Here is a 15,584-nt window from a genome sequence, read left to right as displayed (position 1 = left end):
AGGATCTTACCGCAGGTTATGCCACAAGATGAAACTTATCCTTCCTCAAGTCAGTAGAAACCTTCCCTTTGTGAATTTGCAGTTGCCTTAATATAGTGCAGCCGAAAAGCCAACACAGTGACGTACAGTGCTGACTTGATAAGCAAGTTCTACCAAACACCAGGTCACTTAGTCAACAGCCATCCATAACAGGAGTGAAAAGACCTGATTGTGAGAGCCTGCTCTGGTTACTGTTACTTTCTTATGGACCAGTCATCATGGGCAAGGCATTTGGAACGAGCTAATAGCATACCCAAATATCTGGGCATTTGTGAAATGATCAGGCGACCACATTTCCATCTGCATTTATTTCCATAAAAGTACTTGGTTTAAGTTCTTTCCCTGCCCCTTCTGAAACCTCCTCAAATAAATTTCATCCTTCTGTTAAGTTATTTGCACTTTCACCTAGTGATAACTGAACAGGTGTTAGCAGGTATGACAAGACGACAAGATACACTTAGAGTTCGGACACACAGGGATACATTATGCACTAGGTATCAAATTTGGAGTGATTACAGATGAGAGAAGCCAAATACTGAAGACCAGGTAGGGAAGTTCAGTTAGTTAGTAAAAAAAAATGCAATATAATATAATATAATATAAAAAAAAACCTGATGACAATATATAAATAATATAAAAGTAGTTGTTTCAAGAGGTGTAAAATGCAGTAAACAGAGCATTTTCCAGAGCAGACATTTTGAGATGTCAGTGCGGGAAAATGCCATCAATAACATAATGATGGCTGAATTCCATTTAGGTGTTTCAAGGCCCTGGTAAAATGCCATCTTCACATAATGATGGCTGAATTCCATTTATGGTCTGTAGCCATCATTAATGTTATTAAATACACCTGTGCTTTTCCTGTTGCTATAAAATAAGGAGAAAGCTATAAAAAAGGTTTATTCACATTACACATATTTTTGAATGCACAGGGTGAAAACACATTAGTTCTTTGCATACTGTGCAAAATGCAACTAACATTGTCTAGTTTTTATGGTCTGTCAGATGTTTCCATTGTTTAGGGGAACTTCCTTTCCTTGGTGTATGCTAGGGTTAGCAAGCAAGTGATGATGTAACACTAAATGGCAGTACATTGTACATGGTGTAGCAGCTAATTGATTTTTGAAAGGCATTTTGTGGAGAACAGTATCAAAAAATAAATAAAAACAAATAGCGCAGGCTAGTGAACGTTAGCTTGAAGCTTACTAGGTTGAGACAGCGAGCTAGTTAGCCTATTAACATTAATCATACCTGCCAACACTCCCGTTTTTCCCGGGTTCTCCTGTATTTCAAGGCCATCTCCCGGCACCCTCCCGTTTTCTTTCTCCCGGGAAACTTGCATAATTTGCAGGGCCCTCAAATTTCTGAGTAATCGTCATACTCGGATCCAAGTTTTGGATGTTTTTCTGACGTCACCCAAGTTGCCAGATGAAACACAATCCACACACTGCATACAATTTCAACCTATCTGTCACTGCAACCTGGCAACCCGTCAGGGCAGGGCCGCGCTCCACCTACCAACCCCCCCCCCATTTGATGTTCACACATAAAAAGAACAAATTAGCCTGGCTAATGTTTCACATTTACATTTGTTCCATTAACTTACAGTTAGATATGTTTCTTATCTACCTGCACCTTGAGATAATGTATGCCACTGTCATAAAAAGTCCTTGCTATTCATATTTTGACCAGGGATCCCAGATTTCAACCGAGTAAACATTTATGCTCAAACGTTTGGCACTTTGGCTCCACCCATAGCCCTTTTTCACAGAAGACATTTTGACATGTCACAGTAGGAAAGAGCACAGGTGTAAATAATAAAATGAATGAAGGCTGAATTCCATTTAGCTTCTTAGGTTTCAGGGTTGTGTCACACTGTCATGGCTTACTGTGATACTTGACTAGAACGGAGCCATCGTTAATTAGTAACTGCTTTTCCCAAGTCAAATTATCTGTTGTAAAACAGGCCAACCAGTACAATTTGTTTTGCTTCCAGAACTTTTTTGCTTCTGATAAATCTACAGTATGTAGACTCCGCAAACGGCTACACATGCTGTATAAACCGACAAGAGTTACCCACAGCTGCTAATCTGTGCTCCAGTGTGGTGCTATAGCTATCCCAATCCAGTTCTTCAGGTTCAGGTTCTGGTCCAGGATTTGCATGGTTTCCATTGGCCTCCTCACAGTCATCAGAGAGGGAGTGGCAAGGCCAATTGCGCCTTGTAGACATCATCTTGATACTTCCTCCTATCTAGTGTCTATACGCTCTTGCGTTGCAGACTTCACCTGTTTGGCAATGTAGCAACTTGCCCGCCTGTTCTGACAGTGTTTCCGCGCTGCTGCAAAGATGCGTATTCACGTCTCTGTCTCTTTCTTTGCTTGGCGTGCAGCTGTTCTGGTTGTTCCAGGTGGGTTTCAGCAGGAGGGACAGTACTAATTCACTCAGTGATGGTGCTCCAGTCTGTGCTCTCCCAGCAGATCCTCTCTCTCGCAACACATTAGCGGCTCTGCTCACCTTTCTTTGCCTTCCTCACGCTACTTAATCTGTCAGCCTTCTTTTTCTCAATCCTCTGTGAGCCTTTGCTTTTTTCTTCTCTCTTGCTCTTTCTCCCCTCTCAATCAACCATTCGTCTATGTTTCATTTTAGGGTGTGCTGGTATAGGCGTGTGAAATCCAAACATTCCTCTGTACACTTCCAGCCTGCCCACAGCCTGCTGCTGCTACTAGTAACCCTATGCAGGTAGCCACTGCTCGGTCCACTCTTAGACTGTGTTTTACCACAAAGACCTTCTCTTCTGCCTTCTTTCCTCACTGTAGTCTCCTCCCCCAGAAACAGGTGGCTCTCCCAGCTTTCAGTGGATCCAAAGGTGTCCCACAGGGATAGCGGTTGGTGTAGGATGTCAGGTCAGAAGAAAAGCCTTTAACGTTGTGCCGTTCTGCCACAGAAACGCAGCCCTCAGCTGTACCATCAAAGTCACACCACAGAAAGACAAGAAAACAAGGGTAGTATTCCAGAGTCAAAGATGCCTTTTCTACTCTGTCTACGTTATAATTGACATAAATGTCTTGTGCGCCCACGCCCACATCGTCCCCCCACAATGCCACAGCATTCATCTTAGCAAGAACAACGAGGCATATTGTGCTTTAGATTCAAGCGTGGATGTTTTTCTTGAATGAAGTCATCAAGACCCACAAAGACTAGACAAAGCATTTCCATATCTAGAGTTAACATTAAGCAGGGTCGCAAAATGGGATGATGATTAGGCTGGAACTCAACAATCCCATAGGAAATTTGGCCATTGCATAAAAAAAAAAAAAAAAAAAATATATATATATATATATATATACATACATCCTAAGTGAGTAAATAGAGGTATTTAGACATTCATAATTAACTTGCATTTCAGTACTAGAACATGTTGAGAAGAACAATTTAAATTGAAGAATGAAAAAATGTATAATAACTTGATTATGAAAGTTCATTCTTGACCTTGGAAATAGTAATTGGTAGTAGTAGTAATAATAATAAATCTTGGCTGTTCATTCTTGACCTTGGAAACTGCAGGGAAAAACCAATTTCAAGGCTTTTCCCGGGCTTTTGACCATATCACATGGTCTTCATCAGCAGATAGTTTGCTCAAATGTCATGGAACTGTCCAATTGAATTGTGAAAAAAAAAAAAATCTCAACTCAAGTTCCTCTTACTGCCATTGTATGGAATTTTCAACCGCATCTCATGAGCTTCATCATGACTGGATGTGATGGACGTGACCTAAGCATGACAACTAAGCCATCTCCATGACAATAGAGCAAAGTCCACCTGCTGATAAAGGCCATGAGATGCGGTTGAAACCTCCAGAAAAAATCTGGGAAGTGGACAGAATGTGAGTATGTACTGTAAGAAATAAGTGGAAAATATATGCAATATACTGGTATAACCACAAAGAGCACAACTGCATAGGAAGAAAACCTATAGCTATTGGATGTGCTACAATGTTCAGATGAATGGGTCTACAGAGAGCCATACATTTGTATTTTACAGAGTATCTAGACATGTAGATGTGTACTTTAAAAACTGTCCACCTTTCTGATATATGCACTGTATCTTTATTACGTTAACATGTGCAGAATGTGCAGATTTGAGAACATGTGGTAGCCATCCATTTTATCAGAAATGGGGACAACATTTGTGGCATAAATGGCAACCAACATGCAAGTGCAAAATCACAAAACTACACCACGTTTTGTAACCAAATTACTTATACCAACAAGGCAAATTTCAGCACATTCATTGTACAACATATGATAGCAATAGTGATTCTCACTCCAAACCTTTCTAAGTTACATAAAGCTAGAATAACACTGAATCTAAAACTGCCCAAAAGTGGACACAGTTATATGAGCTAGGATAAGCACTCTGCCAATGCCACTGAGCCGTGGAAGACATCCAGACACCAAAGAAAAAAACAAACAAACAACAGAAAACACAGGATTTCTGAGAATTCAGATTGTTTTATTTTGACAATGTGGTCTGGGTTCTTGTGTGGAGAGTCAGCACAGAGAGATCTGTTCATGTAACTCCCACTTCAGCTGGAGAAGCAATGACACTGAGGCACTGAGCTCGCCCAGGCTGGCTCTCCAGACACCACTCATGTCCAACACCAACACTTTCATATCTGACAAGAAGGCTGCCAGTGAATCAGATATGTGACTAATTCGAATATGTGTCAGATTTTCATCATACCAACTCTATGGCTCGGAACCAAGAAACATTATATAGGAAGGCCAATTTCACACTGCTGTTCTTAAGTCTTATTCATTCATTCATCAAGAGGTCTGAATTGCAGTTGATACTGATTACAGAGTTATAAGGTAAAGTAAGGGCATGGTTACGGTAGATGAAAGCATCACAGGAAAGCCCTCCGGTTACACAGAAGATGTTTGACTATGTTTGGCTGCTCCATGCTAAATGCAACCCTTATTCAGAGAGTCAGAGTACCTCCATGAGGTAGAAAGCTTGGCATTTAATTGCCAGCTGCCTTTTAACTATCCTAATCCTAAAGGCAAGATGAGTGATAACACCTGAGGGAAGAGGAGGTTGGGGGTTCAGCTGTCAGATGCTTTTAAGACATCTACCATGGAGTCTTGTAAAAACCAAGACTGAGAATCTACAGCCATGCTAATGGCTCTGTGAGGCTGTACTATGGCACAGCGGTGCTTTGAGCTAAAGGCTAATGTCTGCATCATGCTCACAGTGGCAATGTTAACATGCTGATGTTTAGCATGTTCACTATCTTTGTTCAGAGTGTCAGCTTGCTAACATTTGCTTGCACTGAACACAAAGTACAGATGAGGCTGATGGGAATGTTACTAGTTTTAATACAGCAAAGTTCGGTGTCAGGTTGCCTTGGTATATACTGGATCCAGACCTTGAAACTTCTGTGTTTTGCAGGTTTATAAGTAGTAGTAGTTGTGGTTGTTTTAGGCCATATGAGTACATAACAGGCTAACATTATATGCAATATAGGTTATTTTGGATATTTAGGATTCATTATCTTTCCAAAATATAAAGTTGTAGGCTGCATTAAGTTTATAACTTATGAAATCAGTGTTTTACTTTTCTGATTGTGGTAATTGTGTTGTTTCTCCTTGTGTGTTTTTCAAAGATGTACCAACAAGTATGTTGTGCCATGACAGTAACAGAAATAAGGAATTAACTGGAGATGATTAAAGTACTTAACACAATATTTAAAACAATTATAAATATTAACATAAATATGACCATGTACAATAAGTAGTCTAATATAAACCAAACTGCAGGAGTGACTCAGCAATAGTATCCATAGGCCAATGAGCACAGAGTGTATTGTCTGACTCTGGTACATGAACAAATCTGGCGAGCCCAGAAGCCCTGCGGTACCTTCGGTATTCTTTGGCATACGGGCAGCAGTTTGACATGGACAGGAATTGTGGGGGCAGCAAGTATGTAAATGAGCTGGTATCTCCAGCAGCTGAATTTACTCTACTAGTCGAGTCGAGTACATGGGTTTGTTGTACTGAATGGTCAGAGCAGCAAGTACATACAGTTATGGTCAAAATAAATATATGTCAACCAGTCACCACCTGTACTGCTTAAAGCAAGAGTACTTGAGTGATTTTGTAACACTGTTTAAGGGAGTTATGGTGCCATTTTAATTGCTGGAAGTTAGTTTCTCAGAGTACGAGGCTGTAGCTTTTTCCTGGATGTACTATTGCAGAACCAATACATACCAAACTCGAAAAAGCAACAGTCGAAAAGATTCTTTCATTCATTTTGTGCTGGCACTAATTTGTTTTGCAGGTACTTGGTCATAAACCATTGTACTGAAAAGAAGTTTTGGCCTGATGATGGCGCTAGATGAAAAGTTAGGGGATTATCAAAGTCATTCGCATTCATTGTCTGTGAACTATGACCGCTTTCATGGTAATCCGTCAAAATCAAAAATTTCAACCTCATGGAGCCTCTAGAGGAAAAGTCAGGGATCACCACACTCATTTGGATGCATCCTCAGGTGACGATAAATGTCAAAATTGAAATTGCAATCGATCCAGTGGTTGTTGAGATCAAGTGTTAGACCGACTGAACAATCAACATTCCCATCCCTACTGTCATCCTGCGAGCATGGCTAAAAACATAAAAACGAGATCAACAACGGACCATCTGACCAAGAAAGCTTCTTTTTTAATGACAGAAAAACCCCAAGCTCAAAGCAGAGCACAGGAGAGAGTATAAAAAGTTAAGAGAATTCAAGCTTCACATACAGTATAGCCGTCAGTAGCTTTCTATTTCCCATGCAGTCAATCTAACAGTCTCTACATAATTTCTCAGCCTAGACTTTCACCCGAAACTCACCTCAAAGTTTATCTCTCCTGACCTATTTGTTCAAACATTCAATTGCTTCCTTCCCCTTGCCCTTGAACATCAAGTCAGTCTTCCATTCCCTAGCCTCTCTTCTCCCCTCTTCACCCTCATTCATCTCTCCCTGCCAGTCTTTTGTCCCACAGTTTGCCTTGGGCCCCAGAAACTTCAGAGCCAGTCCAGACTGAAAGTTTTTCCACATGCAGAACTGGGGCATCTGGATAGCTCTGCAGGAACGCTCCACATTTATTTCCCATTAACAGTAATTGAGGGGTAAATAGTGGACTTTTCTCTGTTTATATCCATTTGTACCAAAAATGGTTGGAACAACAGTAGAAGCAAAACTTTTCTTTTCCCCTTTTTCTTGCAGTGGTAATCCTCAAATTCCTCATTTAGTTTTATTGTCTGTGTTTTTATTGTTTTTTTGCACTGCACTTCTGAATATGAGTAGTTCCTCTGAAAAGAGTGGGTGGTACTGGCATGTCTCTTTTCTCTGGTTTTTCTGAGTTTTTCTTTGGTGGCACTTTTTAGGCATGCTAGCGGCACGTCTAGGGATGGCAGTGTTGGTCGGTCAGTCCACTACTTTGGTCCAGGCTGAAATATCTCAACAACTATGGCATGGATTGCTGTGAAATTTTGTATAGACATGCATGGTCCCCACACAATGAATCCTACTGACTTTGGTAATGCCTTTACTTACCCTGTAGCACCACCAGGAGGCTGACATTTGTGGTTTTTAGTGAAATGTCTTGACAACTATGAAGTGGATTGCCATGATATTCATGGTGCCCAGAGGATGAACAACTTTGGTGATCCCCTGCCTTTTCATCTAGTGTCCCCAGCAGGTCAAGCTTTTCACTTGAAATCTCTCAGCATCTACTGTATTGATTGGAACTAAATTTTGTAAACATGTTCATGGTTCCCAGGCAACGTATTCTGATGACTTTGGGGATCCCCTCCTCTAGTGCCACCATGAAGTTTACTTTTGGGGTTTTTAGTGAAATGTTTCAACTATTGTATGGATAGCCATGACATTCGGTACAGATATTCATGTCCTCCTCAGGATGATTTGTAATAACTTCGTTGAACCCCTGACTTTTCATCTAGCGCCGTCATCAGGTCAAAATTGGTTAACAATTAAATTTAATAACAAACACAGACTAACAGAATATGTGGCAAGAGGTAACGAACAAAATCAACGCGAGAAATCTTGCTGTTAAACAGACCTTAGATTAAGTTATTAAAAAATATGACAATATTAGTGTGACAGCAAGAAAGGAGATATCCAAGACAGAGTTAAGTTAACGTTTGGCTAATGTTAGCTGGCTACATAGTAACAGTCTATGGTGCATATGTTAAATCCCACACGCAAAACAACCTCAAGGCAATCAACACTTGCTGGACCGCAGGCAAGGCATGGTTCCTCCTAATTTGGTGTTCAAGTTTTGTAGAGATTTTGAAGATCGTCTGATGGTCAAATCTATACTCTCAAGTTGCGCATCACTCCAATGTGTCCAGTGGGTTTTCCCTGTTCTGAAAAATCCATCTTGGTATCTCCTCATCTTCTTCAATAAAAGAAGAATCAGCCATTGTCTTATTTTCAGCCACTGTCTTATTTTCCACAGAATGTTTCACCTTTAAGGGACTGGTAGGGTCCCTTAAAATTCTCTGAGAAAAGAGGTTACTAAGGACATTCTAGCAATGCATAAGGGAACACTTAAGTAGCTATGGGCAAACACTTGGAGATCAAGGGGGTTTCCCTTGCAATATCGTAAGGAAATCCTTAGGGTGATTTTGTGCAACTCATTTTGTCATCAAAGGCATCCTTAGATGAAAATTTAAAATAAAAAAATAAGGGGTTTTATTCAACCAGGCACAGGTTGAAAAAATGTAATGTTTTCACAGCCTGGATTGTATCCCTATAGTTGTTTCTTTCTTTTTTTTTAAAGAAGATTGTTCGATAGAAATCAATTACTTTTCACACATTTAAAAACAAATCAAAAGAACGTCACTCTGTAAGGACAGTGCTGACCTAACAGGGCACCGGCATTAAGGTTGATTAAGAAGCAGGAATTCATCGTACCCCTTATGACAGATGTGTGAGGTGTCCCTCCAGCCTCAGCAAACGACGGGATCATGAGAAATGGGACAAACTTCCACTGGAAAACTGGAAGGCTTCCCACAGGCAGCAGCAGCACTAAATACTTCTGACAAGGGGTCACATTTCTCACTGCAGTCAAATCAGAAGGCCTCCAAAGTATGAATTATGCTGGTTGATCTGTCTCCTCCACAGATTAACTTCATTATTTATGGTTGGCTAATCTAAGCAGTGAAGAAAAGAAACAGTTAGAACCAGAGCACACCTGGTGATTTTGATGATTTTTTTTTTTGTCTGTAAAAGGGTAATAAAAAGAGTTATAGGAGGAGTTATAGTGTTAACACTTTACCTCTGCTGAAATATAAGACTTTATAAAATAAGTATCTGGAAGAATGTGGGTTGTAGAGGAAAAACAGAGTAGCAGTGATCTTAAAGACCTTAACCCAGTTTTTAGACTGATTTGTTATGATATCAGTAAGAAAAAAGCACAAGTTACGTAGGTTTCTGACAGTAGTTATTTGGTTTATGATCAAGTCATTGTACAGAAATCCCTTAATTTACTACCACTCTGATTTAAAAAAAAAAACTGTGCAGACGATACCTGCTGAAGGTCAATGTATTTAAAAGGCACATACAGACAAAGATTAACACTGACACATGAATTTGTCATATCCAGACGGCAGTAAAATACAGAGTGACGAGAGCCGCAGTCCAACTCCTCAAGGCGGTTTACGATGTGTTCCACTGAAGCTGTCTGAAGACTCTGCTAAGGCACTCAGCACCAGTAATGACCAAATGCTGTGGGCAACCCTGGAGCGCTTTCCATAAACATTGGCAACAACAGTGCTGCTCCACACTCTCACACTAAATCCTCTGCCTCCAGGAGAGATTCACTCTGAAATGGGACATCCACTCACTTTTGGAAAATGAGACAACCACTCTAACAAAAAGATTACTATCATCAACATAGAAATTATCTTGAAGTTAAAGGAGTCTCTGAATAAAGCACTCGCTCACTGCAATGTAGAAAACAGTTATTTTGCTTTTAAGGGTGGGGTATATGATTCTAATCCAATATACGTCTTTTTGTCAAATTCAGCTAATATCTCCTCCTAGATGTCCGTTCTGTCTGTGCTTTGAAAAAAAAATCTGGTGTTTGTACACAGCGCTGGCTCTGTAAATGGGAAATAAACAAAGTGGCTCGGACTGAGCCACACAACACTATTCCAGCCATTCCAGCCATGATTTGTGTGTCAGGTAATGTTAAATGACTTGCCCACGGACATTCAGTTTACTTTCTAGTTTGCCAAGATATGCTGTTGTTGTGATGTTAGCTATAGTAGCAGGACAGTTGTGAGTATCGCTGTTTGGAGCTGGTGTGCTGGCCCACATTAAAAAATGACAAATTAGGTTATAAGATGGGTATACTTTTATTCAGTGATTCAATTGCAGCATTAAGTCCTTTCCTCAAAAAGGTTAATTATTCATGCATGGTTAGATGGTCATATCAATATATGGTTTTATGTTAAAAGGTAAGGCTGGTATATTCTGTAGTTTTCTTTGAGCATGGAAGTTCCTTCTTGACCTTTGGGAACACTTAACAAAATAATCTAGACTCGAAAGGTCCATTTACTAGCTGGCGGAGCTATCTTGTGGAAATTTGGTCATGAAGTTGTCATTATGTGACCTATATTCCACACTGAGGTTACGTGATGGGACCTGAGCCATGTCTATTCACCATATGAAGGCCGTGAGATGTGGTTTAAAGGTTAGAAAGTTAGTAAGTGGACCTTTGAGCTTTGGCTATTTTACACATATTTTTTTCTTTTTGTCAAAAACTCCCATTAAAACAGCAAAACCAACAATGCTCAAGTCTCTCAATACTTTCTGACTTTCCTAACCTGTCTGTGGCAGTCATCCCTAAGCCCATTTGTTCCAGTGAAGACGTAAATCTTTAAAAACTAGTCACAACTGGTCACAAAGTCCAATATTCACTCTTCCTGTAGCTTTGTTTTGGTCTCTACCAACTCCTGAGGGTAATATTTGGCTTTTAAGCTACTACATGCTACACTGTCTGCCATTTGGTGGAGGTCAGTTAATGTATAGTGGGTTCATCAGAACTTTTCTACAGAAAACAGCTGCCTGCAGGTTGATGAGAGCAGAAAGACTGAACCAGAACAGTAAATTTGCAGACTGGAAAACCAAAAACAATAAGCTGAAAGGAGCTAAAAGCTCTTTAGAGCGGAGAGGAACTGCAGAGTTTGGTGATAATTCTCTGTGGTTTTGTCACTATGAGCGCCCCCTTCTCACATTATACAGTCATAGTCATTTGGTCTATTGTTCATATAAAATTATTGGTTGGTGCAGCTTTAAGTTCTCATTAAAATGCATAAACAGAATTGTTTTGTAATTGTTCTCAAAAATCAGTGGCAGACCAAAACTTTGATCTTTTCCACAATCAAATTAAATGTGCTGTATTTATGGACTGAATACTTCTAAGCAATAATGCGGGTTTGTAGTTCTCACAATAACACTTGCGGTAACACCTCCTCCCAACTAAAGGGGATGTGCCACTCAAACTCTCCTTGCTGTAAACCAATCAGTCACACAGTGCGCCTCAGGCCAGGAAACAGCATGGTGCCTCATAGCACTGTGACAGCAGTCTCAGTAAAAAACACACTCTGAACTTGCTCTCTCAATAAAACGATCAGCTGGAAAATGGTCAACACAGCAGTAAAAACCCACAGAGAGAAACACAGCATTAAAACAAGCTTGAACACAGTGACTGCCATGGTGGCTGCATCTCTCTCTCCCTCTGCTAGGGTATCATTATGCACTTAATTTCATCCACCCGGGGTTGGTATAATGACCATGTTCAAAATCCCTTATCGAGCAGAAATTCAGACTGAATCACAAATCATGTGAGTTCTAAAGTATCACGTTAGTGAAACAAAGGAGGAATGCCTTTTTTAAAGGGAAAAAAGAGAAGGAGAAGCAAAGAGCAGCAGAGCAGAGCAGCAGACTTACAGCTCGGTATTTACTGGCCACCTCATTCTTTTCCTTGTTAAGCTGGGTGTTCTGCTCCTCTAGCTCGCGGACCTTGGAGAGGAGTCGGTCACTCTGCTCTATGGCTCTCCTCAGCTCCTCTCTCTCCCTCATCCCTGCCTGCTGTGTATGAATGTGCTGCTGCAACGACAGAATCACGACCTGGAACAACACTCACGCACACACATCCAGACATTCACACACACACATACAGAAAGCCTGATATTTCAGCTTGGCTGGCTGGCTCTCTGACTGAGTCTCTCTCACTTTTGTTCACTTTTGTCTGGAGTCTGCACTGTACTCTCCCCTCTCTCCTCCATCCACTTATGACGCACACACAGGCACACACACAAACACTCTGTCAAAGAGCTTTGCCCTCGAAAAGACATTCACATGCATGTATGAATACACGCACATGTGCCCACATTTCCTCCCCTCTCTCCAGACTGGCTGCCTGCTGGCCTTCTTTCACTAAAACAATATAAAACTTTCTTCTTGGTTTATAAGAGATTTTTGCTGGAAACAGCTGCCTGCTGTGGCTGAAAACAAGGTTGATGAGGGTGATGAAACTGACTGAAACTAAAACAGTTAAGCTGCGAGCTGTAAAACCAAAACAATGAGCTGAAAGACGCTCAAGCGCTCCATAGAGCTGAGGGAATCAGCAGAATCAGTAGATAATTCTATGTGGGATTGTCAATATGACAAGCCCCTTTTGTGGTAGTTTGCCACCTTATCTCCTCCAGCCCTGTGTTCTCTGTTGTTTTCCTCTCCTTGATGTGTCTTGTGTGTCCTCCAACATCCTTGGATGTGTTTGTGTGTATGTGTGTGTGTATGTCACCTGGTCTGACTCCGTAGGTTCCACACCTGCTGCTGATCACCGGCTCACCTGGCTTCAATCATTCATCAGTCTCCACAGTTAAATACCAGGCTCTCCCACAACACCAACGCCAGATTGTCCATGTACACTAGTATGACCACTACGTCATGGCTCCTGATTATTTCCAAGTTAAGTACCAACTATTGAGTGTTTGATATCTCGTGTAATCCTGGTCTTTGTTCTGCCACAGGATTATTCTGTGCCGGTGATTACAGTTGTCTTTGTTCCTGTCTGGATTCCTGTTTGCCTGCCTGCCTCGCCTAAACTCCACTGTGCTTCTACCTATCCACGGAGCCAGACCCAGGGAAACCGTCTTGCTTTGTGTTGGTGTTCACGCTGACGGCCCGTCTCCTCTCCCTGCCACCAGTCTACACACTAAGGTTACATTACTTTTCTGGTTCCTACGAAGACAACATGGAGGACTCCGCTCCGAAGATCTTACCCCTTTCCCCTCCACCTTGTGCTTGTCAATAAAGAGTGACTTTATTCACTATCGCTTGTGTGTTCTGCATTGTGGGTTCTATCATTAGATTGTACTACATGACACCTTTCAGTTTACACATACTCCTTTGATCCATTGTTGATATGAAAATGCTGATAAGTGCAGCTTTAAAGTCATAAATTAGAATTTGAAAATATCAGATTTTGGCATCCCCAGTGGTATTATCAAAAACACTCTGTGGTAGACAGCAGTCCAAGCAGTAAACATAGTTTGTTTTGCGCCATTTGGGGGAAAAAAAATAAATAAATACCTGTTCTGTTTTTCTAGTGTGGACAGTCTCATAATCACTGTTTATTAGAGTTCTTGGGGTTGGACAAGTTATTGTTGTTCTGGTTTTGTGCTTACTGTGAAGGTGCTCAGCAACAGCACCAATATGGTCTGATTACAAAGTACAACATGTCATTGCCATGACCTTTGAATTATTTTACCATCTATTTTCCAGGAGCCCTCACAGCTTTAGCTCAGTTTGTATCAGAAGAGTGGCCACCACTTGTTTTGTGCAGTAGAGCAACACAGCAGATTTCCCCAAAACTGCAATTCAGTAACACAAACTGTAAAATGTAGATACAGCATTTTAAATGCCCCATCATGACCCTTTTTACTTATAGTTATTATACTAATGACTCATAATTATTTGTGTAAGATGGCACCTTTAAAAGAAGCATTATGAAAATGTAAACAGGACCAACACTAGCTTTTTTTTATGTATTTTGCTGCTAAATAGACCCTAATCTTTTTCAGTGCTCTGTTGCAGCAATGCAGATAGTTACTGTAATATCAGATCTTGATTAGATACTTTCACAAGATGTTTATGGTTAGTTTTAGCCTATATCTTACAGTTGGTACCAGATGGCCGTGATTTGCCAAATAGGACAAGACAAATAATGCAGAGACATTTAAACAATCATGCCGGGCAGTTTGAACATCAATTTGATACAGTTTTCTAAAATGAAAACCACTTACAGCAGTTTTTTCGCATCTGTTGCACAGCTAACTCCACCACTCTGGCACCTCAAGCCAGTTAAAACAAACACTATGAACTGCAAGTACTCTTTCATCCAGACCTGATCACTACGTGGTACAGAGGCCAAAGATCAAAGTCAGAGTCCAGCCAGCAGTGTTTAGCTGATCAGAGGCAGACAGTAATGCAAATATGCTGTTGGCATGTGGGCTCACTAGTCTTTCTCCCTATCAGCAGCACCTCACCAATAGACCAGACCACATCAGACCAGACTCACAGTCTAAATAGACGTCTGTCAACCACTGACAGACTGATGTAAACACAATAATGTTCTGTACACATTAGGACATAAACCAGTCTGGAGTTTAACTGTAAAATTCTGCCCTGTCTCCCCATCATAATATTCAAAACAACGGATAGTGGTTTGTATAAAATAAGGATATATGAAAAATTAACTGATGCATTCAGTGAGTTACTAAGTCTAACTAATATAAGGTTTTGTGGCGTAGTGCTAATAGGTTTTGCTATTGACAGCGTTGTTATATGACTTTATTTAGTCAGGTAGTCTTATTGAGATTATGATCTCTTTTTCAAGAGATATCCGAGAACAAGAAACATTCACAGTCAGCAACACAACCAGCATACAAGAAACAACACAAAGTCAGACAACCAACAATCACGTAACAAATAGAATTAATAATATCAATTACAAGAGTCATAAAAACAGCAGGTAATTAAGCTTTAAAAGGGGGACTGAAAGAACCTAGCTTGAGGGCAGTTTATAGTTCATTCTATTTAAAAGGTACATACTACCTGAAACTAGTTCTGCCAAGATTAGTGCATACATATGTGGGATATCTAAGGTTAAGTTATTAGATTGTGTACTGTAGTTACAAGATTTAAATGAGAGAAGAGCTGTGAGGTAGTTTGGAAGCTAGTAGAGCTTTATATATAAATATCATGACATGGTTATTCCTTCTTTTCAATGAGGAAATCCATCCAACTTTGTAATACAAAGAGGAAAGATGAGTATGAAATTTGAGTATGATGCTGCTGAAGTGATGATGGGGCAGTGTGACAATACAAAGCGTTTCAGTGATGAAGTGCAAACTTAAAAGTTGACTGAAGTTTTTTTTAAAAAAAAGCTGCACTAATCAATATTTT

General features: G+C 40.4%; 1 protein-coding gene across 4 annotated transcripts in view; it reads right to left on the bottom strand.

The window, feature by feature from the left end:
• Window positions 1-15,584, bottom strand: part of LOC122867163 (myosin-16) — a 67,529-nt gene that overhangs the window by 46,156 nt on the left and 5,789 nt on the right. Inside the window, exons 1-2 of one of the 4 annotated variants that reach the window (XM_044177569.1) lie at window positions 12,810-12,865; window positions 12,063-12,242 (exon numbers count right to left, since the gene is read on the bottom strand). The exons of 1 other annotated variant lie outside the window; for it this stretch is intronic. In XM_044177569.1, the coding sequence (XP_044033504.1) occupies window positions 12,063-12,194 (132 nt within the window). In that variant the 5' untranslated portion in view covers window positions 12,195-12,242; window positions 12,810-12,865. Of the gene's footprint in view, window positions 1-2,119; window positions 2,814-12,062; window positions 12,243-12,809; window positions 12,866-15,584 lie in introns of those variants that run through there. 2 more of the 4 variants (XM_044177567.1, XM_044177568.1) reach the window with 2 other exon arrangements.

The sequence above is a fragment of the Siniperca chuatsi genome, linkage group LG20, assembly GCF_020085105.1.
Source record: "Siniperca chuatsi isolate FFG_IHB_CAS linkage group LG20, ASM2008510v1, whole genome shotgun sequence".
Taxonomy (NCBI): Eukaryota; Metazoa; Chordata; class Actinopteri; order Centrarchiformes; family Sinipercidae; genus Siniperca; species Siniperca chuatsi.
Note: the sequence above shows the minus strand (reverse complement) of the source record. Positions and strands in the feature narration are given on the sequence as shown.